The sequence below is a fragment of the Polyergus mexicanus genome, unplaced genomic scaffold (genome assembly GCF_030449975.1).
Source record: "Polyergus mexicanus isolate NDT 795.1 unplaced genomic scaffold, iyPolMexi1.0 SCAF_15, whole genome shotgun sequence".
Lineage (NCBI taxonomy): Eukaryota > Metazoa > Arthropoda > Insecta > Hymenoptera > Formicidae > Polyergus > Polyergus mexicanus.
The window spans coordinates 2607686-2633319 of NW_027223335.1; the positions used below are offsets into that span (position 1 = coordinate 2607686).

Sequence of the window (25634 nt, forward strand, 5' to 3'; positions counted from 1 at the left end):
ACGGCAACACCATTGACGTTGCAGGACAATTGTTGATGACGCGCAGGGGTCGTCTCGCTAGCATCTGCGACCCCGCCGGCGAGATGATATGTAAGCCACCCTTATGCATACATACGAGACTCCTTTGTGTGATGCAAATTAACGCGGGACCGTTCGTGCGTCTTACGATGCAATGTATTCTCGAATCCGCAAGTTCTCGCCAAGGATCTTACGTGCTCGCGGTTTTGCCGCGGATTGCGCACGAGATTGATCAGCCGACGAGGCTTTTTCATCAAGATCGTATCTCGCGAGATGATAATAATATTTTTCTTAATAGATCACAGGCTTAACACGCGCTTAACAAGCTTAACATGCTTCGACGAGATGTTAGGTGCTCGTGATAATCGCGTTACGTGCGTCAATGTCAATCGGATACAAATAACTCTTATATCGCGCAGACATCGCCTCGTTTCATTATTTTATCGTTATTTAAAAGTAATCGTATCACATCACACACACTGTTGACATGCCGAACGCAGTTACGCTTAAATGCCTACCATTGCAGCGCATTTACGAACTCCGCACATGTCGAATATAAATTACGTATACCGGGATATAACGTCTCCCTCCGGTTATATGCAATGCGCCAGTCACATGATAAATATTTATAGCATTGTGCGATATACGAACGGTACCCCCGGAATTTATCGACGCACTATATACTATACGCATAATTCTAGAGGAGGGTAAAAGCGCTATTTCCGCGATCGTTATATAAATGTGATTGATGAAGACATTATTTTGTGCGATAATAAACAAAGAGATATATTGCCCGTAATAAATGAGCGTTTTAAAAATTTTATAGCATTGTGTGTGTAAAATTTATGTACGAAGAGTAAAAGAGTTGCCACACAATAAGTCTGTATAATTGAACTGCATTTGCATTTTCTTATTTAAAGCTTTATTTCAAGTTGACGCGCAATAGATCAAGGAGAGAGAGAGAGAAACAATGTTACGTAAAAAATATTTTCAAAGTAAATTTCAAAAATATAATATATTACACATTTAAAAGATATAGTAAATAAATAGCAATTAGATTAATATAATATTTATCGATTAAAGTGTAATCTTGTGTATAACAGATTAAACGTTCATTAACTTCGACGATAGGTATAAATAAAATAGGACAGTCGGCTACGGGGTGCGCGCGTAATTTCTTTTCCCCTCTATCGTTTATTTTATATAAGGTAGTGTTTTACCCAACTCTAGACAACTTATATCACACAACAGGTTACGCAACAGGTTCGAATCGGAAGATGTTGTTCTTTTTTTTTTTTTTTTAATCTGCTTTCTATGTGTTCTCTCTGAAAGAATCTTTCTAATGTGCATGCGTCAATCTATCATACACATCGTATACATATAATCGTACATACATATATTACACTTTTTCATATCATTTTTTCGAACGATCGATCAACGTCGACTTTTTTTTATTCCATTTCGAAATTCATGCGATCCCGAGATATTTCAGAAATGTAATTCTTTCGCTCGTTTTACGTTACACGTGTCTGGTTAATATATTGTTGGATATTTTTGCCGAACTTTGTTTCTTCATCTCGCTCTGTTCTCATAACTTTGGACATAAAACTTTATCTCGTCTCTATTGACATTTCATTGGACAAGATCTACTTTCTCTTTCATATATGCTACGTTTCTTTCTAAATATTACATGCATTCGCTGTGATGCGCAGAGAATGAGATGCATGTTCTGAGAATCGATACTTTACTTGTTTGCACATCGCTCTGCACGTGACCAGAAACAGCCATTCTAAACGATTTGCTGTTCATCTTTGGTTAATGCGCGAGCTCTTGTGAATTATATCATTAATCAATTTCTATTTATGATAGATAGTGTTATGTAAATACATAGGGAAATTGAAGGCGTACGTGTCTAGCATTATAATATTATATAGTATTAATATATTATTGTATGTATTCTGCATTTTGCATTTATCAATTTTTTAAATCGCATTTTTAGACAAATATTTACAAGTAATATTTCAAAGAAGTTTCTCTCGTTCAATTTATCATACTTGCCATACTCTGATGAATGTCTGTCCTCTGTATAAATACTGTACATTTATTCTCGCAATTATTTTCTTTGAAAGGCAATTTCGAAATCGACGAAATCACACTTTATCGAATGATTGTTTAGTCACTCCACCAGCCCAGAGAGTGCAGTTTATCCTCGGCGAGGAAGTCGGCGACGATGCGCACGAATCGCATCCGCTCTTCGCGGAGATGGAGGAGCTTGTCAAGGAGGGCGATGAGATGCAATGGAAAGAGACGGCGAGGTAAAATTCGAATTGTCACTCTACTCCACTTCCATCGATTTAACCCTTTGAAATGCAGAAACACGTTTATGGTACAATGTCATACATTAAAGTAATCAAGATTCTAGATAGTATTTTTCTCTTTCATCACAAGGAAATAATATCCAATTCTATCATTTTTATATGTACAATGTAATATAATATAACAATATATTAATTAATACAAGATGCAGAATAATTTCAAATTTTTAAATAAGCAGTTCAACAAAGAATATGAATAATTTTTTTAAAAAGGGAAACAAAGAAGAAAAAATTTTAAATATTATACATGTTTTAAGTTTGAAAAAAATAATAATAATAATAATATTAAGCATCGTGTATTATACATTATGCGCAGATGGATCAAGTTTGAAGAGGATGTCGAGGAAGGTGGCAATAGGTGGAGCAAACCTCACGTTGCCACATTATCTCTACACTCACTCTTCGAGTTGAGGAGTCTGCTTTTAAATGGAACCGTCATGCTCGATATGGAAGCAGCCAGTTTGGAACAGATAGCTGATCTCGTTCTTGATAACATGATTAATAAAGGAGTCCTGTCGGTTGAATTGCGAGAAAAGGTAAAAATATGGCAAAGAGCACATAAGAAATTTATCTATCATTAAAATAGAAAAATCTCCGATATCTCTTTTTTTTCGAGATATATATATATATATATATTTATTAATACATTTGTGATTTCATTCTGCCATTGATATAACACATATATACAAGAATCATTCATGAAATTTATATGTTTAATTAAAGTAGAAGTTAAATTATTCGTTCCAAAAATAATAACGTGTTATTGGATATCTGATCACCATTGTGAAAAATCCGTTATCGATTTCGTGGGAACTAAAAAATGCAAAGTTTAAGATTTCATATTCAGAATTGCGTTATTTCCAATTCGAATCGATACTTTAGAATATCAGCCACACATGTGTCGCTAATCTAATTGATCAGACAGGATATAAATATCGTTTCAGGTGAAAGAAGCCCTCCTCGTGAAACATCGGCACCAGCACGAAAGACGTAAAGATAATAACATGTCGAAGTTACCGATCATAAGATCGTTAGCTGAGATAGGACGCAATCATTCCTCATCGAAAAGTAAGTTTCATGCCTCGGCTCGGTATCGATAAGCCTTTTTTTTCTTTTTTTTGACAGGTCACCAGATGAGACTTATATATACGTACAGTGTACATAATACTTTTAACATCAGGTGGACGCTCAGAAACTAAGATTGTCTCTGCGTAATTAATAGCATTATCACACTCCGTTTGCTACATTTTGCCTACTTAATATGTTCACTCACAACACACGCGCTTCCTATTTCTCTTTTAAGTTTATATATAATATTTCATTTTTTAATTATTTTATAATTATTTGTAATATTATATTTTGTTTTATATTTTTTTATTATTATATTTAATTGCATTAGCTTTTAAATAAAATAATAATAAAGCTTCTTTATATTTTATCGTAATTTTTGTTATCTCCTTTAGTCAGTATTTAAGTTAATATTTTTTGTGACAATTCTTAATGGCCCGAACTAATATTTAATAATAAAATTGTAATGATCCCTACATTTGAGATTAAATTAAATATCTAAATCCCCATTATAAATACACTAAAATTAAATTAATTTATCTTAATTTTTCTAATATATCCAAATTTTTATTTCGTAGAATATTTTATTTTCGTAAATATTTGATATCGAGCCCTTAAGAGTCTATACTCCCTGTTATAATTCATGTTAATTTACTCTTAATTTTTCTTAATTTCTAATTCATATTTTGTTTTTGTTTTCACCTGCATTTTTTCGTTGAAGACCACCCCGGTGTGGCGGTGGCGAGACGAAAGTTCATCCGAGTTCACCGATCCCAGGGCGGGCTAACTTTATTAAAACACGTATGACACAATCGACATTTTCAGATTGCGACTGTTCATGTGGTATGCATGCCTTGTTGACGTCAGATTTGCAGGAGCGTCGTGAACCTAAGGATGCCTATGTACCCTCCGTCGCCCGCAGCAGTAGCTGCCCAAACTCGGACACGGCGCCGCTGTCGAAAGAGGCGAAAGACCTCAAAGGGCCGTACCTTCTGGTTCCAGGTACAACTTAGGCCAGTCCACCCGCTAAGCAGCCTTGGATTGCGGTGCTTTCGTGGCTTTTCTAACCACACCTGATCGGAACAACCCACTAACAACTGCAACATGCGTGTATCGATAGCCTCGCAAATTATTTCTAATTGCTTTTTATCCTTTTGCCGCAAAATTAATGGAAGGAACACACGCAGTTTTATACTATTTCGTAATTTCTTCTTTCGTAATTTCGAATCTTGAGATTTGTTACTTAATAAGTCGAATATTTTCTTGATTTTTTTAAAATGTCTCGATATTTCAATAAAAGAAATCTAGATATATAAATTAATTTTAATACAAAGATATATAAATATATTTTATTTAATTGCATTAAAAGGACAACATTTTTTTTATTTTATCATTAATATCTCTTGAATAAATTTTTAGAATGACAGCTTGTGATAATATTATAAATTTGGGAGGCAAACGATACATTTAGCTATAATTTAGTATCATACGATTGTGTATCATAACGCGTGATGAAAGATCGAGCGAGGATCGAGGTAACTTCGATCGTCGTTGGATCCGCCATAATACATTGAATTTTACTAGCCATCATGGTCATTTCCCAACTGCCTGACGCCCTTCCCAAATCTGGGTGATTGTTTTGTTAAATAAAATATTTGGCATCGTCAAGACCACTCATCGTCTTCATTGTGTCATCCATTCATCTTTGTTCTCCGGAATGCAAACCGGTCGAAAATTTATAACTTACCAGCGTTTCTTTTCTTTTATTAGACGAATTTGGCATACCCCACGTGGTGGGATTCACGACGTGGTTCGCGATGTGTCCGCTAAAAGGTTAGCTTGCCAGGTGGTTTATTCTCGATTCTATACGAATTTGCACAAAAAAATTCTACTTTCTCACTTATATCTTTCGTCTATTCTAAAATCTCTTCTCTATCGTCTTTCGTGCCTTATCATGTAAATCCGTGATCGACGCACGGCGAAAATAATTTATTCCGGTCTCTCGTCAATCCTGCCTTTTATTATTTTAGCTATCTCGATGGAACTGTGATTGTTTAATGTATGAAGTGCGCAAGAATTTCAACTATAAGGACGCAACTTGATGTAGCGATGCGCGATACGGGAACCTCGTAAAAGACGATATTAGTCGTACGAGAATTAAACAATTTGCTATTATTTTCACATAACATTGATTCAATTTATGACAGATACTAATTGCTGCTCTCTATAAATACGTGTCCTTATAGAGAGCGCAAGATTTAATTAAGCAGGCGGTACGTCTGACCTATCACGGTTGCAACTGCAGCGACCAAGTCTATCTCTCAAATACTACAATAGATATATGTTCTGGTTATTCCCGATACTCACACCGGAAATGAAGTTGATCATGATTACTGATCTCATGCGGTATAGCAACTCTATGAGAGGTGAATTGCGGTTTTCGTGCATGATCTGTATTCTACGCATTTAGCATTAAACGACTGTCTAATCATCATTCCCTATTAATATTAAACAATTTGAGTAAATAAACCACATTAAATGTACGATGAGAACACGGAATATTTCAACACGTTTGCAAATTATGGATTTCCGAGCGAACGTGACATTATTAGAGAACTCATCGTTCGCGATCTCATTATTCACATTGATCAACATGCACGTTTTTTTCGTTGATAACGTAGGCTAAAACGTTTGTAATTACAATTACGAGGCATGGATCTTTCGTTGTGATCGTACTAACTGCACGTAATTCGATGTGTAAACCCTATCTATTATACTTATTATCAATACAATAGTGCATTTATGACTTTTAGTGTTATAATCGAGTAATTAATATCTTCTCAGTATCCTAACTAACTCGTAACTCATTATTTACGTAACACGCGAAAATAAATATGATTTTTTAAATGTCATCATTTATAAAACACGTTTCGTAAAACGTAAGACGGTTAGCGTTAAATGTTGCGAGTGTTTAAAATCATGAAAAAATTATATTAATATCTTTTCGAGAAATTAACGAAGCGTTTATACGTATCTCCCAAATTTGGGGAGAATTCCTGAGTTATTTGAATTTTATGATCGTCACGAAACGCGCTGACAAATATATGTAAATGAAGCGACATTTTAAAACGCGGTAAAGCTTGCGATGAAATCGTTCGAAAAATTTTCCCGACGTCATTTAATTTATTATCGCTTGTCCTTGACGTTTCGCGCGCGCTTTTTATAATCTAAAAATAGAAACAGTTGTGCATGCATAATTCTCTCTCTCTCTCTCTCTCTCTCCCTCTTCACGATACGATCAATACGCGTACACTAAATATTCCGGAACTAAACTGTTCGCACACGACAATTCTTTCTCCAGATCAAATCTCAGGATTGAGATTGAAAGCTTTGATGCATACAATGAAACAGTTATTTTTAATCTCGATTACGAATGTCCCCCCGACGACTATTGCCGTTAAGTTATTTGCGCAATGATAAATAAATATGTCAAATTGTGTATATATATATATATATATATATATATATATATAATTTATATATAACAGATGATATATATGTATATATATATATATTATTATATAAATAATCACATTTATTATGTCATAAATATATTGCTATACATTTTAAGAAGGACTCGAAGATTGAAACGTTCGCAAATTATTACGACGACAAGTTCATTCTCTATTGCCTATCGCACCTTCCTTTGTAAATAAAAGACGATCCTGGTGTTGTGTTTCATGCTAATTTTTAGTGGAGGAATCGAATTCCGCCCCGGCAATCGCCGGCGCAACAAGTCATAGCAGTGGAGCAACGCTGAATATTGGTAGCCGCTTCCTTACAATACCTGGCAATGCCGGTAAACCGCTTTTCTGTGTTCGCTTTACTACTCAAACACTCACACACTCGCGAACTTACATTAATCCGTAGTGAAGTTCCACACGTACACTAGTAGATTAATTTGCAGTAGCAATTATACGCGCTGTTTGTGTGCACGCGACAAATGAGAAACCGTTGTAAAATCGGAACAGCCTGTTATTGGAACGCGAAAGATTTAACGAACTTCGTTTTGCTTGCGACAAATTATCTTTATCGCGCCGCGAGGGATCTTTACTACGAATAACGATGGCCGGTTTGCACCAGACGTCATTATCCCTCTTGCCACTTCGTCAAACTATTCAGATTCAACGTAAAAATAAAAGACAATTTCCCGTGATTTGGTTATTTTTTCATGAAAAATATTTGCGTGCTAATTATAAAATTATTCGTTATACAATGTTGACAAAGAAAAAGAACAAAATATATTTTTTAAATTGCTCTTCAAAAAAGCTACTGTTTTATATAAATATAGAAATATACGACAAATGAGCAATATATGTTATTTATATTTTTGTATTGAAAAAGATATTAAACAGCGAAAAAACTTCAATGAAAATATTTCAACGTCATACATTAAAAGTAAGTTTATAATTTTATCACAGTTACTTTCAAAGTCAATTTTAAAGTTGACAGAGGCACTTTCAGAAAAAACGTTCCCCTCAAAAATTCAACTTCAGGTCCGGACGGCGTATTTCCGGTCGGAATCAAAAGTTGAAAATATTACCATTTGATAGAGCATACCCGATTGACTTAAAAAATATTCGCGATTTTTCATAAAAGCCATTTATTTTCATTTTAAAAGGGGTGTACGGATGGTCTGGGATACTCTGTATTACTTTAAAAATAGTACGACAAGCTTTGATCAAGTAAAGTTTATTTAATCAAATAATATATTGATTTCATGCACTGACAAGATACAAGATTAAAATTTAATTACAAATAAATTAACGTGGCTGATTATTTTTCGCGATTATATAATCACATAATCAATATCGGTGCAATTTAATCTGTCTGCACCGTTATAATTAGATATATATATATCTTTCTCGATTATTATTGATTTTAATCAGATGATCTAAACTGCTTTTTGGTTATATAACAGATTTAATCTTTCACTTGATGAGAAGTTTAATTCGAGATAATGTGAGATAGATACTTTGTACGATAGCGTATTTAATTTACGAAATTTAAAAGTAATGTGAAATTGCAATATCGAGTTATTGCGAGTAAAATGAAATGTTATATATCGGATTATCGATTATTTGCAATTATGCAGGCATAAAAATTAATATTTTCGCATTTCATAATTGAAAATCGCTATAATATACGCGCGTTCTCCCGTATCCATTAAAAATATCTTTAATGAATATTTTTATCTTGTATCATTTATCAGAAAAAATGCAAGTTTTATTTTATAATCTGATGAAGACGAAGCTTTGTGAAACATGCTGTTTATTCGGAAAGAAACTTTTCTTTATAGGTATTGTTTGAAGTAAATGTCGTGAATAGCAAATTTTGTTTTATAATTTTAATTATCGTTGTTTTAATTTAAGAACAGAGATCCGTTGCCTTTAAAATTTACGTTGATTCTGCGAAAATAAAAGATCTTGCATTTATAACCGCGTTTATAAATATTGTACAAAACGATTTTCGTTCATCTTTTTGTTATTTCGCACAAACGTACTAATAAATTTCATAAATTTTTGCGACAAGTGTAAAATTTTAGTTTTATTTTAATGAGATAAAGACACGTTCTCATCCGTTTAACCCTACGGAAGACTGTCTTAAAGCAGAGTGTAATGTTTTAATTGCGAAAACGAGAAGCTATGAAATTCGAGCAGCACGAAATTGCAATTTGATTCGGGCGTGCGAGGATTAATGACGTACGGGCGGATAAAAGCCATCGTGTACTTCATCGCACGCTACTAACAAGGGGGTTGCACCGATTCAATTTATGCGTAAAAATGCAGTAGGCAGTAAGCTAGATTTCTTTCAGGTCAAGAACCAGGCAGCAACGGTATAGACCGGAGTCCCAGCAGCGTGTCCATCAGCAGGAATCACAGCTCCTCCACATTAGAAAATGGAGATGCTAATCACAAGGTTTGTAAATATATTTTATTTGGCTATTAAATCTCTAATAATTATAAATGTAATATATTACCGTTTACTCATAATATAATATATATTAAAGGCGTTTATCGTTGTGAAAAAAGTTATGCAATATATAAAATAACTTCGTAATTATAGAATGTAATCAACTAATTATTTTCCAACAATAATATCAGATAAGCGAGAAATTATTTTCCAACTTTGTCTAGAAACCTCGTTTTTTGAAAAAACATATTTTATTCAAGTTTTTCCCCTTTAATATTAAGGTCGGTCCATCGTTAGCGCGAGTAGAGCTTAACCTGAAAAACTTTAATTCTATTTTCTTATTAGGGTAATACGCACTTTATGAGAAAGATACCAGCCGGCGCCGAAGCGAGCAATATACTTGTGGGTGAGGTCGATTTCCTCGACAAAACTTTGTCCGCCTTCATCCGACTAAGCCAGGCTGGGATAATGGGTGATCTGACAGAAGTTCCTGTTCCGACGAGATTCATCTTTGTTCTCCTGGGACCCATGGTAAGAACTCTATCGAGATTACAAATCATGCGAATAAGACGCTAAAAATGAAATATGATCGCGATCCACTTCTGATGTTATATTTCGTTGAATGTGCTAGAATTTTTATAATAAAATGAGGATTTATCGCGCGTGCGGTATCGTATGCGATAGATATTTTGCTTTTAATTAAATTGTACGTTTTTTGTTTTTCTTTTTGTATGTACGGGAATAATACAAAACGCGTTTAATTCGCACTCTGCTATATTCCAGCTAACTCTACAAATTTTCGAGTTTCTCTTGCCATCTCTGACTAAAAATCTTACAATTATTATAAATTTTTTTTCTTTTCATATAAACTTAGGCAAAATAATTGAAGTTATTATTGTTTTCCCATAGTCTCTTTGGAAAAGTTAAACGATTTATTTCAAAATGCTATAAATTTGAAACTTGTTACGCGATTCCTATATGGACGTCACATATATTCGGGAGAAATTATAACACACTTGCTGGAGGCAAAGATGTTTGCGATGTTTGAAATATCAAAGCGTCAATGTAACGTACGTCATCAAGTCGCGCAAATAAAACGCGCTCGCGCGATTGTGATTATATCAAATAAAATTACCGTGCATACAAGTGCGGCAGTAGCCATTAACGAATTCCTTGACATGTTTCTGAATCGTCAATTATCCGCACGAATCAATATCTACTCGGCAATTACAGATGATATCAACGGTTCATCGCAGACAATCGCGCTCAACCTCGAATGGAGGTCTAAAAAAAGAGTAAACTAGTCTAAACCGCCTTCAAACCACTTGTGCAAGGCCTTCTTTCTCTTCGCGTTTACATATATATATATATATATATATATATTCGCACGTCTATCTGAACGTCAATTTGAAGCTTGCCGAAAAGGCCGCTTCTACTAACACAACGTGGCAATTAAACCTTCAATAAAGCAGCCATGCATGCTGATTGCGTTTGCTAACTATTGTCTCGAAAGATCTATATGCAAAGTAATTTAAGTTCGGCGCAAATGCAATTCAAACACGATCGCGAATTTATTACATCTTAACATGCGATGATTTTCTTCTCCATACAATCCCAGACATGTGTATATGCTTGCTCGTAAATTTAAATGTTTTATTATTTGCTATTGATGTGTAAGAAATTAAATCTATTTATAAAATGATGTTCCGTATGTTTGCGTATCAACGATATCTAAGATGGAAAGAATAAAATATCGTAAAAAATGCACATTCATACAAAAAAAAATATATTAGTATTAAAGCAAATCATCGAAAGTAAAAAAAGAACAATGCACGCAACATGTTAGTATTACTTATATAAAATAGGCTTCATTTCTAATTAAATACAACATTGGATAATATGATGATATTATAATATCTATAATATTCGCTTATTTCACGTTGCATGAATCGATCTTAGAGTGGGAATTCGAGTTTCCACGAGATCGGTCGGGCTATGGCGACCTTGATGTCCGACGAAATTTTCCACGACGTGGCGTATAAAGCGAAAAACAGGAATCATCTCTTAGCTGGTATCGACGAATTTCTGGATGCCGTGACGGTATTACCGCCCGGTGAATGGGATCCGACAATCCGAATAGAACCGCCGGCCGCTATACCGTCGCAGGTGAGAATAGAAATTAAACAATAAGAGATGATATATAATTCTTTCAAATACGAGTTTTCGATGTTATAAACACGCAACAATATCTGACAATAATGCCTGGAGACGCAACAAATATCATAAAATATTCCATTTTGCATATTTAACATCCGGAGAATTGAAGTCATTAAAATTGATATCAATTTTTAATTTTAACGTATGCGTTCAAAAAGTATTCATTTCTTCTCAATAACGGCTAAATTCGACGTCCTCAGGAAGTCAGAAAGAGGCCCAAGGAGGAGAAGCCTAAGGAAGACTTCGACGAGGAGGCTGACGAACAGAAGCTGAGAGAGGAGTCCGGTCTTTCGAGGTCCGGAAGACTATTCGGCGGATTGATTAACGATGTTAAGAGGAAAGCTCCGTTTTATTTATCCGATTTCAAAGATGCCCTGGCGCTTCAATGCGTGGCCTCCTTCATCTTCTTGTACTTCGCCTGCTTGTCGCCTATAATTACCTTCGGTGGACTCCTCGGCGAGGCTACCGGGAAGAACATGGCCGCGATGGAATCGCTGGTTTCCGGTTTCGTTTGCGGCATAGGATATGGATTCTTTTCCGGCCAACCGTTAACGATACTCGGTTCTACCGGTCCGGTTTTGGTTTTCGAGACAATCGTTTACGAATTCTGCAAGTAAGTCTCAACAGAAATCGATATCTAAGTTCTTGCTGATAATCTAGCTTCTTACAGAGGTGACGTTTGATAAATCGCCTCTAAAATTGAGCACCCTTTATATCATAACTCGAAGATAAATATAGATATAAATAGTATTAAATACAAATTGTTTTCTAAGTAACACACATTTTCTTTCTTCGCGGATTTCGAGATAATCTGGTCAGATCGTTATTCTTCTTGCAGAAAGGTCGACTGGAATTACATGTCCTTTCGCTTCTGGATCGGCACATGGACCGCCGTGATTCTAATGATTCTTGTGGCTCTTGACGCAAGTGCTTTCGTCTGTTACATCACTCGATTTACAGAGGAGAATTTTGCCACTCTCATCGCCTTCATCTTTATCTACAAGGTGAGAAAAATCGTTGTCTATAAATATCGTGAACAGAATATTGCATCAATATATCTTTCGAGATATTCTTTTCATCATATTAAAATAATTTTTTTTTTTTTTAATGTACGTATTATGTTGTTTTCGAATGTCTATGTTTTGTTTTTAGTTGACAAAATATTAGATCAGCAAATGGCCAATTCCTAGATTTAGGGTGTATATATTTCATATAAATTATATTATTACCAAATTTCATATATGTATATATAATGTCTATATTGCGATTTTTAAGATTACTCGAATTTTCCGCATTAAACTATTATTTACTATATAAATTACAAAAACAAGATAATAATTTATTATCATATTTATTGTACACAAATAAAAATTTTTAATATTAGAAAATGTTATGTTAGATGATAATATTCCATCATTTGAAAATGTAAATCACATTTATAATATATATTTGTTATATCGTTATCTATTTAATACATTTATCTATTGAATTCATTATTAAGTGTATCAATATCATTCTAGGCTGTCGAAAATGTGTTATCGATCGGCAAGAAATATCCCTTGAACACCTATTCGAGTGAATCGTTGGACTACGATTGCTGGTGCAAACCACCAAACATCAGTCTACCATCCAGTTATGACAACATGAATTGGTCAACATTGGATACGGCAGCTTGCGAGGTGATTGAAAATAACATATAATTATTTTTTATTTATAATTCGTCTGCTTAGTTAGAAGGCAACAAACAATTTCCTTGACATTACAAGTTTGAGATCTGACGTTGAATGCACTTTAATTAATAAACTCTGTCAACAAAGTTATCAAAGGGTAATTTTTATTTTAGTCTGCCAGCATAGCTTTGTATGTCTCGTTATAAAAATTGTTGACTTTTAAATGACTCGTTCGAAGTCTCTGCAATCGCGAATTAAAGTAAGAAACGTGAAAGAAACATCGTACACACAAACGTCTCGTTACGTTCAATCACAATGATCAAACGTGTGACACACGTTTTTTTCTAACACACTTTCTTGAGAAATTACAAGTTCCTGCGAGCAACTAGATTACTAGGCGTTTCTGAATCCGCGAGAAAATACACTCTTGCCTGCGATCCAGGGCTGCGTCTTCTTTTGGCATCGTGTTCATTATTGCTTCTTTCAGAATTATAATGGTACGATGGTTGGCGACGGCTGCAATGCACCGCATTATGTACCCGATGTGTTCCTCATGTCAATTATTCTATTTATGGGCACGTTCTTATTGTCAGTCGAGCTCAAGGATTTCAAGAACGCTTTATTCTTTCCCTCAAAGGTAAGCGTGAAGTAAAAAATTGAAGGATTTTGGAAATAATTAACGTATCAGACGATAAAATTTTATCTTCGTAATTAAAGATAATTAAAAGATAAATAATTTCAAAATTCATCATTATTCTTATATTTCGAATTTTTCTAGCGATTATTAATCTTTGATACCTCAAGATCATTACGCTTCTCATTTATATGGAGAATCCGATAATTTATTCTTACATCTGTTACACCAATTTATTTCTTAATATTCTCTTATCATTTCAGGTAAGACAAGTGGTGAGCGACTTCGCGGTATTAATCGCGATATTCTCCATGAGCACATTGGATCATTTCGTGGGCATTCCAACACCGAAGCTGGAGGTACCGACGGAATTCAAACCAACGTTAGAGGGACGAGGATGGATTATATCGCCTTTTCATCATAATCCATTGTGGAGTGCTATCGTTGCATGTCTCCCCGCTTTGTTAGGCACTATATTGATCTTCATGGATCAACAAATCACAGCCGTTATTGTTAATAGAAAAGAGAACAAGTTAAAGGTGAGCGATTATTACATTATATTTAAACTATTTATTCTCGTATAAAAGAGCACGTCGCAATTTTTTCGTATATTTAAATAGTAATTAAAATAATAAGGTATAATTAACGATTCGCTATATCAATGATCAATAATTTGATCAATATATATATATATATATATATATTTTTTTTTTATAGAAAGGATGCGGATATCATCTGGACCTCTTCATCCTGGCGATTCTAATCGAGATATGCTCGGTGATGGGACTTCCATGGTTCGTCGCAGCGACGGTCCTCTCCATAAATCACGTGAATTCTTTGAAGTTGGAATCCGAGTGCGCCGCGCCGGGTGAGAAGCCACGGTTTTTAGGTGTCCGCGAGCAGAGGGTTACTCATATATTGATTTTCTTGATGATCGGATGCTCGGTATTCCTAACACCAATGTTGAGGAACATACCGATGCCGGTGTTGTTCGGTGTCTTCCTGTACATGGGCGTCGCATCGCTGAAAGGTCTGCAATTCTTCGATAGAATTCTGATTATGCTGATGCCCGTCAAGTATCAACCAGACTACATGTTTCTTCGACAGGTAAAAATAAATTTGATTTCTCTCAGCTTGTCTGCTTTATATGTATCAATATTTTCTCTTTAATAAAATATAAAATCAAAAATTTAAATTTGAAATGCTTGGTAGCAGTCAAATGTTACTTCCAAGCTGTTTCACTTCCAATATTTTGAAACAAGTATGTGTTTTTAGGTGCCATTGAAGCGCGTACATATGTTCACTGTGATCCAGCTTACTTGCCTCGCCTGTTTATGGATTATAAAATCTTTCAGTTCTACTTCTATCCTATTTCCCTTAATGGTGAGTAATTGGTTTGAGAGGATCCATCGATTCGTAATTTTAAAACGTATATTAAAATAATTTTCAGAGTAAGAAAAATTATATATATTTGATACAATGATTATAAATCTGTTTTAAATTTTGCAGCTCGTGGTAATGATCGGTATACGTAAATCCCTGGACCTGATGTTTACGCAACGCGAGTTGAAGATCCTCGACGACGTAATGCCGGAACCGAGCAAGAAACACGCCGACGATCTTCGCAAACTGGAGAACGGCGAGGTTAGCACCGTGACACGAATATTAAACGCCATCACTTGTTGCAAATAGTATATAAACAGCGACCGCGTGGCGAATACTCGTCCCGTAGTCACTATAACTCTCTCCGACTTTGAGGAATCTGCCCTTTGCAGAAGAAACGATGTGTACACCACGACGTGCGATCGACACGTCACCTAAAACGAATCAGTTTTTCGTCGCCGCGCAGATACCAGATTCGAGTAAAGACATATAAGCTAGAATATAATTTAATTTCAAGTGCATTATCATATATATGCAGAAAATTTTAAAAGAGCCAATTCAGCCTTTAATAATTTAAAAAAAAAAAAAAAAAAAAAAAAAAAACGGATGGACCAATGTGATATATACTACACATATGTATATATATTTCTACGCAAAACGCATACTTTTTACGATTATTATCGCATCGAAACAATTCTTTACTCCTCTCTGGTTGAAAATTTCGCAAAGGACGCTTCATCGCCCGAATACACTTCGTAAGACGACGAGAATGGTATCATAATATTGAAAACCAAAATATTGAAAACGCACATAGGGACTGTTTTCAGTCCACGAAACTTTTCTTTTTAAGCGCGAAAGTATTTACCATTTTACGGGAAATAATACTTGTTGTCCGAGCATTTTTACGCGACGAATTTTTCACCCGATATTCTTTCAACGACCAAAGATTTCGAAGGTCTCGAAAGCCATCCTCTCGTCTTCCATCCAGCACACGTGCCAAACAATCCTTAAATGCAGGTGGCTTACCAGCGACCGACCAGTATTAAAGTAAATGTAATGATAATCGTTGTTGAATTTTTGAACATGGTAGACTTTTGGATACCGCAGTCTTAAATATTTGTATCCATAGCATTGTTGTTGTAACGAGATTAGGATAATATGTTGAGTGCTGATCGTTTATGCGAGCGCTTCTCGAACACGTCGACGGCTGCCCGAAATTTTATTTTGCGCAAAACATTTTGCCAGATTACCGATTATTCTTCTAAGATGAACACGTTAACAATGTACAATGTCTTTCATAAGGATATACGATATAATGCTCTTTGTTTGCTAGTTTTAATTTTAGTTAAATTTAAAAAATAGAAATATAAAAAACTGTAGTCTCATATTTCATTATTACATGTAATATAATCGCAAAAATGAGTAATATTATGCTATAGCCATGTAACGCAAGCAGAATATTTCAAACTGTAATAAACTGTGCTTAACAATTAATATAAGAAAAATTATTCTTGTAAGATAAGCAATATTTTATTCTTTCGTGTATTTGAATGATTTAAATGCGGCGCTTCTTCTATCATATATCATTCTATATTATATTTCAATAATACAATAAATTACACAAAAAATAAATAAAATTACAATCAGTTCATCATAGAAGAATACATATATTTACTACATCGCGATCAGAGTTTTTTTTTTTAAATATAACCACGGTTATAATCGACTATATATATTATTAAACATATAGCAGGTTGTCGACCTTCCATAAAAGGTATCAACGAAGATATTTGTCGAGTAGCGATCGATGCATCACGATCGATATCACGACTTGGTGAAATGAAAATGTCTCCTGCATTTAATGTATCGCCAAGTCGCTGATATATCTCTCTCTCTTTCTCTCTCTCTCTCTCTGTGGACCATTCGAGATTCTTGTATCGATGCTCCATCGTACATACAATCCACTTATCTTATCATGTAAAAATACATTACTGTTTCGAAACACACGAAACCTTTTTATAATTCCAACATCTCCTAAAATACAATTAACGATTCACGTGATTTACTTACTTGAGAGCTTTTGTATTCAAGCTTATAATAATTAAGAATTAAGACTTTTGATAATTTGAAAATAATTATTAATTAATACAACAATGAAAAAATATGAAGAAAAGTACATAATAGTAGTATCTACATTACATTTATAATAAGTGACGTTAAATTTACTTATGCATGTATTTTATATAATTGGCCTTATTCTTTTGCTACATAACTTTGCTTCAATTTTTTTATTTGTTTATATGGATAACATACTTAATTTATTTTATTTTATTTTATTTTTATTTTACTTTTATAATTTAAATGTAAATTAAATTTAACGTATTAAAAAAAAAACCTACATTTTTAATAAAAAACTAAATTGTAGAAATAATAATTCGCATATTTGCTACGCTCAATTTTATTATCGGGAGAAGATTCTCTCCAAGATTAACTCTGTTAATTCTCGAAATATTTTTCGCGATATTATTGTTAGAAATGAATGACACACGTAATGAGAAAACACAATCTTTTACGTAAATAGCTGAGTTAAAATTTTGTCTCGCAATTTCAGAAGATTTTCGATAAAACTTGGATTAAAACTTAATTGATTAATTAAAAAGTTTTCCACCAAATTTAACATAATGCTAATTTGAGAAATGTACAAGAATAGAAACAAGCAGCGCATAATCAGTTTGATATATAAAACGATGCAACTGCTATATGTGTAATTATTCGTACAATGCGGCAAAATAATATCAATAAGAAAACAATACTTGTTCTAATTACGTATTTCTTAACGTATTCTTACGTATTTCGAACGAACGATTAAACGAATCGTCGCTGTACAACAGCCGACAGCTGTGCGTTCGTTGTTAGCAATGCAATTAAAGACGGAATAACCGAGTGGAAGCACCATGACTCACGGAGGAGAGTGACGATTCAGCGAGAGAAAATGTGAGAGAGCGACCGAAAGAAATCACAAGCCGGACAAACACGGGATATCGGTACGGAAATTGCAAACGAAAAAAACCGTCAGTCGTCGAATCCTCCGCCTGTCATCGGTACGTCACTATAAGTGCACGTCCGTAGTTTCGCCGCATAGTGACAATCATATATATTCTTTTATCAGCAAGCGAATAAATTTGGCGAACTATTATATAATCTCTTATCCCCATTACATGTTACTCAACAAAGAGAGGCGCTTTGTTCGCGATGTTAACAATCCTGTAAGCAGATTTACGCGCCGATTGCGGCGGATGGTTTCGATGTAATCATATCAATCACGCGCCGCTAAATCAATCGCAATGGCATGTTACAAATTTTCCGCGTTTTACATGACGATAGCGAGAATTTATTATAGTTTATACTTGGTTGAGGATTCAAACGAAACATTATATTTTTTTTAAATTTTCTTGTGTTATCAAGTACAAAAGAATATCGATAGATATTAAATTAATAATATGTGCATTTACGCATACATACACCTTTTTATTCATTCATTTTGGATAATTTAATATATCTGTAAACATTATTGCTCTCTTCTTAAAGTATAAGCATCAATGTTGTCGCTATCTCAATCGTTATACGCGAACAGAATAATGACATCCTATCGATAATATCTATCGATTATATCCCCGCGAAACGAGCAAAATCATTATAACACACATATACATTTGTACGTATTTCAGAGAATCATTTTTTTTCAATCACGCAAAACTGATTCCACCGTCATCATGGGCCCGTCGCACTAATTTTTCAGATGCATTTTTTTCTTTTGGATCTACTCATAAAGAGTCATACTCTTGCGAATTTATTTCTATTGTTACACGCAAGTTCGCTCTTTTATTATTGATCATTATTACTTCTTCGTATACATTTATAATTTATTGTCGCGTATAATTGACTATTTCGTGAAATATGCTGGCAAGCAACGTATCCTGCTTCCCAGCAATTTAAAGGCAACGCAAAGTTTGCTTGAGTTTATGCATGGCCTCTGGTAGAAACCAATCGCGCGTCAACGTCAAGACTCACATTATTGTTTAATTCGTTTCGCAGGATCCGACTGAGACGATGGGATATGGACCGGGAAATATTCAAATTTCTTTGGCTAACGGGAACATCATGAAGATTCCTCTGGCAAGTATCAATATCAGCGAGGAAGTGAATAAGACCGGTATCTGGCAACAGGTCAACGAAGGCAACGAAAAATCGAAGCAATCGAAATCACTAATCAAGTAGGTATCGGATTTCAAATAATTGTACGTATCCTTGCAGAGATTATGTAAAGTAAGACATATCAAACTAAATATAATATAAAAATTAGAATAAAAATCATTACATTGTTTTCTTATTTGTATTTTATCTTTTTTCCGATAATAATGTTTTTTACACAATATGTATTATATTTTAATCCTTATATTTTATATTTATATGTGTGTGTGTTTTATTATTTTTATATTTTTTGCTTGGTTTTAAAGCGTGCATGCAAGGATTTTTCTACAAAAAAACCTTCTTGTGTGATGATCTATCAATGATTGATCAAATATGTTGCGCTTACATATTCATATATAAACCCAATGCAAACTGCTTTCATACATTTCACGTAAAATTGAGATATTGCGAAAGAAAGAGAAGGAGGAGCAAGATTGGAAACAAATAGACAATTATGAAAATATTATTAAACAAAAATGTCAGAGATATCCTATTTTAGTGTTAAAATTTTCTTAACAATGGATATTAAAATCGTGATATTTCTCAAACAGGGAAAGCAGAAATTAATATGAAGACCATTGTCTATAACTGATAGAACTAATTATATAATTATTTGGCGCATAGTGTGGGAAAACAAAAGAAGCACCCGAAGAAGGACAACTCGCTGTTAGCCGACGAGACAACGAGACTGACGACGATGACCGAAGAGGACGAAGATGACAGTGGAATCTCGATCAAGGTGACAAACGTAAATGACTCTAAATTCTAACTACCATCACCATCACCAAAAACCGACAATTCATATGGCAAGGCACACAGCAAGAGCACCAACACACCGGCATGCAACATATCCCATGCACCGCCGCTGTGAGTAAATTTTCAAGCGAGGACGGCATGACAGCCCTCGTCGAGTCGACGTAAAAGCGAATTCAGACGTGGACGACTCGTCGTAGAAAAAATGGATTTTCGTAGACGACGAGAATGTGACGAGAATCACGATTTTATCATATAACAATGACAGTACAACAACGGCTATACATGAAATATTAATTCGCGACTGTAATGCACGCAATTCCGTGTGACTTAGTTTTTAGAGATTCCAAGTTTCATTCTATTCTAGACTTAGAAAAATTTCATTGTATAATTATTCATAAAGAAAGAAATTTTTTTTTATTTTATTATTGTTACAAATCTATTTATTATGTATGTCTAACTATATTTCATTCTTTTCGTCGTATAGCAATATAATTATCTATATGAGATTCAGCTTTGCTTATAGAAATACATACGGATGAGTTCTGCGTTGATTCGTAAACGAAGTAATTAAGCACTGATCGAGAAGATGTTACATATACGTCTGGACTTATTTCTTATCGATGCCAATATTTCACCTTTATATTATTACTTATCATGTATGCAATAGTTTTGTAATTATATGCATTTTGTTATATAAGAGGGATAACCATGCATCCAAAATGATCGAAGAAAGACGTAAAATGCAAATTTAAGAAGAAACAGACTGATATAACGTTTTCTCTTTTTGTAGAAAATGGAATGAAAGCATCTATAATTGCATGTTCCTTTTTTCATTGCGTTATTAACTGTTTTTTTACCGTTGCACGATGAACATTAAAAAGCTGCTTTTTCGTCATTTCATTATATCAATACAATGCATAAATAAAAGAAAAAAATCTCAAATTTATTTTAAAAATTTTCATTGACAATTTATTAAAAATAAAAATTTTTTTATGTCTAATATATATGATATTTCATAAAAAAATGAGATTTTTTTCTTTTTCTTATATATATAGTATCTGCAATACTATTTTTATCTTTATATTATTTTTTCTCTAATTTTAAATTCTTCTCTCATAATGTTATTATTTGTAATCAACTGAAAAAGATCGAGAAAAATTAAATGCCATAAAAATGATTATGGATTTTTCATAAATATAATGTGTTTATAACTGTCCGAATTCTCTAAACTTGTAAAAAATTTATGAACGATAACAAAAAGCAATTTAATACATATCTTGTTAGAAGAATTAAAAAAAAAAATATCTCAAAGCAAATTCTAAAGAATAACATCGTTCGAAATTAATGAATATTTTTTAATTCAATTATTCCAGGTAGATTTAATACGATCCAAGGAAAGCATCAATTCTTTAAAAGCAAATGGTACTACCTCAGCCGAAACTTCCGTTTAATAAGAAGACAGCAAAAATGAACATGTGTAGCATATAATTTTCTTTAATTTCGATCATTTCATTTTGATACTGTTTCTCTTTCTACAATCTCCATTCTGATCTCATAAATCGCCATTGAACTGACGATTATGTCATCTAATTTCTTAAATCCTTATTCCAAGGAACATCTATAAAATAATGAATATTTATAATTTATAAATTATCTCCTTAATTGTATTATATTTGTATTATATTTAGCGAACAATACGTGCGTCGATTTTCGCGATATTCTGCGATTTATATTCAATTATAAATGCGATTCTCACATACACATTTTCTCTCAATGTATATAGAAAAAATTCAACAAAATTCGCCAATAGTATTCAAATGTGATTTTATGAAACTTTTTTCTCTTGCCCTCTCGATAATGCTACAATCCCGTTTGATTCATATAAAAACAATTATGAAAATATATGGGAGCAGAAGAGACAATATATATCTATATTCTTTCTTAGTAATTATTCAACAAATAATTCTTTTTTGTTAATTTTGCATGTAAATTGTACAAGAAGCAATTTATGAAAAAAAAAACGATTCTAAAATTCGAAAAAATGTTTCGAAGTAATAAAGGCATACGATAAAATATGTGTGTGTGTTTCTGCGTTTAATGACAACGGCAGATAAAATTTAATAAAACTCTATATTACTATATATCTCTTCTTTACACAGGATTTGAACTGGTAAGATTTGGTGGATTAATTTAAGTCAATAGCAATCTACGCTAAAAATTCGTGAAGAAACGCACATTTTTCCAAATTGCGACACTGAACAAACATATACATGGCATTTATAAAGCATAAGTAAAGGAAATTATACAGTAAAGTTCGAGTTTTAAATCATGGCCGGTTAAGAATCATTTTTAATTAAGTTTTAATCTAATTCAAATATTCAAATAATTAATAGTTCTTATAGACTGATATATATGAAATAAAATATAATAAATAAAAATATCTTGAAGATTATATCATGATTCGGGAATATCCGAACGTGTACAATTCCAATTATTCGAATATTTGAACATTGACAGCTATAGTTTTAAGTTCATTGTAACAACATTTGATTATACGATGTGAATCATGAGGAAAACATGTATAAGAATATCGTATTGCCATGCAATAACATATTTCTGCGTGTAGATATTAAGTAATTCAAGTAATTTTACAGTCATACTATGCCAAAGAAACCCCATAATATATACGTAAATCAATATACTATACGTATATGCTTCCTTTGAGAGATATCTGGCAAGTTATTGCTGGCAAGTGTTGCGAAATACGATATATGCTTAAACAAAGAAATCTGGCAAAAAATCACTTATTAAGAAAACGTTCCAATTAAATATTATTCATTAATACAATGCTGTCGCGACGCGAGCAATAATTATTGAAATTATTTTGTGAATTAAGAACAGAAGAAAGAAAATTTTATGTTTACAGATAAACAATATTTATTCTTTCCTCCTAAATCAATATAACGATGTATGACTTCTTTTGCGTGTTTCGAAGTACTAACATCGTGCAATTTTTGAAAAAGCAATTTTAGAATACGGAACTCCTTACAATTTTTGAATACGAAACGCGTTCATAACCGAGATTAGCTTATAATAGCAATTCATTTATTGTTGACATTTTAGACAAAAATTTTATTTTAAACTAAAAATAAATAATGTATCTTTGTTATTTTCTAAAATTTAGAACTCTAGCTAAAATCTTACGCGAGCTGAATATTGAAATTCTATTTTCATAATTATTTTAATTTCTGGACACCTCCAACTAGCCATTAGCGACAATATATACCTTTAAATTAAATTAAATTAAATTTTAATTATAATCTTAATATTTAACTAAATTCTAATTATCGTAAAATTAGTTAGTTTGTCGCAATAAAAGTTTTACGTACTACAAAATGCAATATGTGTAATGTTTTATAGAGTAAGGCAGTAATAAAAAGCAATCCCTTGAAGGATAACCAATGTTGTTCGTGATTAAAGGGAAAAAATACAACCGTGAATTTGTAGCCTATGGCATATAATAATTAATTATGTGATGATTCTTATGACTTTACTAAATGACAATGGATATATTCTATCGGATATGTAAATAATTGTTGATTATTGAAATTAATTGAATAGAAAAATGAATTTTTAGTACACTATATTCTTGAAAAAAACATAATTTTTCAATTTTGATTAAATTATGTAGCACAAAATATTTCGTTAAAATACAATTTACTATATCAAATTTATAAAAAAAAAAATAATTGAGATGAATAATTTCAGAACTTTCCGTATCAAACAAACAGAATAATTGCATTAAACGCGTGTAACTTGTACGAATCAGAGTATATTAAACAAAATAATCTTTTCTCGAACGATTTGCAATAGATCTATTAATGATTAAGGACCTTAAAAAAAATTAGTTTTCTCTTTCGGTTTATTAACAAAATATAATATTATTTAAGGCATAAATATCCGTATGAAATTTCTACAAAATTGAATTTTAAGCCGAATCATGTTTATATATCTTTTTATACGAACATTTTGCTATAACGAATAGTTCGAGAAAACAGATTTCAATATGGAGCCAATGCGAAACTTACAATATATACAATTCAAAACGCGTAGGAATGCGCTCAAGGGAAGACCTACTCACTAAAACGTTTATATCATGCTGGAAAGTATAAGCGCGTGTGCGTACTTTTAGTATATTTGTAGAGAAAGAAAAATGTGTGCGCTTGTGTGTAAAGTATCTAAATCATTTGAAAATCATACGCGAACACGCGTTCGTTAAATATTAATGACGTTTCTGTTATTGCAATATTAATGTAATATGACGTGACATTTGGAATGCGCAGTATCGTAAATTGAACGAATAAAAGTGTCTAGAAAGTGTACCATAATCTTAGGAATGCGGGTATATAAATGTGCAAATATTAAATCTATGAATATGTAATATGGAAAAAAATGTAAAAAATTATCTAAATGGAAAGATGTATGTATGATATGTGTATGTACAGTGCGTTCCACACATATCACGCAACAGTGTTTTTCGATGCGTTGAGATAAGAGAACTCTTTCACACATTCGAAGAGCATAGTTTCGCGCATAAATTTCGCAGACGATAAATTCGCGACGATAAATGGGGGCTATAATTCGCCGACGTAGTATTAATTGGTTGTGATTAGGAAAGACGGAAACTAGTCCCGGAAATCGGAAACTAGTTTCCTAGTCAACAAGGAAAGTAGCTAAAATGCCTGTCGTATAATTATAAACCATATGCTGTGTTACTTTAAAATTTAATGTGCTGTTATTAAATGTACAAAGATTGAAATGACATTCTACGCTACAGCTGGATAGGACCGCATTGAGAGATGAACTCCGTAAAGTACTTGTAAAAATTAATAGCTTTTAATGACCATCGTTAGTGACGATCGTATTTGACGATAACGATTATCTAAAAAATTCCCGAGCCGGTATAACAGAAAGTATGATCTATGACATAAGAAAATTGATTGTTATAAGACATTATTCTTATGAGAAAGATGGCAAAATATTGGCAAAATCGATGGATGACGGCATTAAAAAAGAAAATTCACACATTAGAGAAATTTGTACTAGAATTCCATTTTATCATTGTATTCTATAATAATCAAGTGCCGTTCAAGTTGATATGATGTATAATGAATAAATTAATTGATAATTATATGTAATTAATGTATAATATATATTTTTTAAACCTCTTTATCCTTCAGTGCTGTAGAGATCAAAATTGATTATATATGAGAACACATATTAAAGGAA

General features: G+C 33.0%; 1 protein-coding gene across 15 annotated transcripts in view; it reads left to right on the forward strand.

The window, feature by feature from the left end:
* Ndae1 (Na[+]-driven anion exchanger 1) overlaps positions 1-25595 on the forward strand; it is a 51172-nt gene extending 25577 nt beyond the window's left edge. For 4 of the 15 annotated variants that reach the window (XM_070308415.1, XM_070308411.1, XM_070308416.1 and 1 more), the window contains 19 exons: positions 2195-2333; positions 2710-2929; positions 3338-3461; positions 4287-4463; positions 7216-7320; positions 9337-9440; positions 9780-9965; positions 11394-11600; positions 11852-12264; positions 12490-12655; positions 13172-13330; positions 13809-13958; positions 14219-14494; positions 14673-15062; positions 15231-15338; positions 15465-15599; positions 19434-19612; positions 20214-20337; positions 21719-25594. In XM_070308415.1, the coding sequence (XP_070164516.1) occupies positions 2195-2333; positions 2710-2929; positions 3338-3461; positions 4287-4463; positions 7216-7320; positions 9337-9440; positions 9780-9965; positions 11394-11600; positions 11852-12264; positions 12490-12655; positions 13172-13330; positions 13809-13958; positions 14219-14494; positions 14673-15062; positions 15231-15338; positions 15465-15599; positions 19434-19612; positions 20214-20337; positions 21719-21796 (3440 nt within the window). In that variant the 3' untranslated portion in view covers positions 21797-25594. Of the gene's footprint in view, positions 1-24; positions 91-2194; positions 2334-2709; positions 2930-3337; positions 3462-4286; positions 4464-5231; positions 5295-7215; positions 7321-9336; positions 9441-9779; positions 9966-11393; positions 11601-11851; positions 12265-12489; positions 12656-13171; positions 13331-13808; positions 13959-14218; positions 14495-14672; positions 15063-15230; positions 15339-15464; positions 15600-19433; positions 19613-20213; positions 20457-21718 lie in introns of all 15 variants that reach the window. The other 11 variants (XM_070308423.1, XR_011447928.1, XM_070308413.1 and 8 more) reach the window with 11 other exon arrangements.
* Positions 25596-25634: the final 39 nt, after the last annotated feature.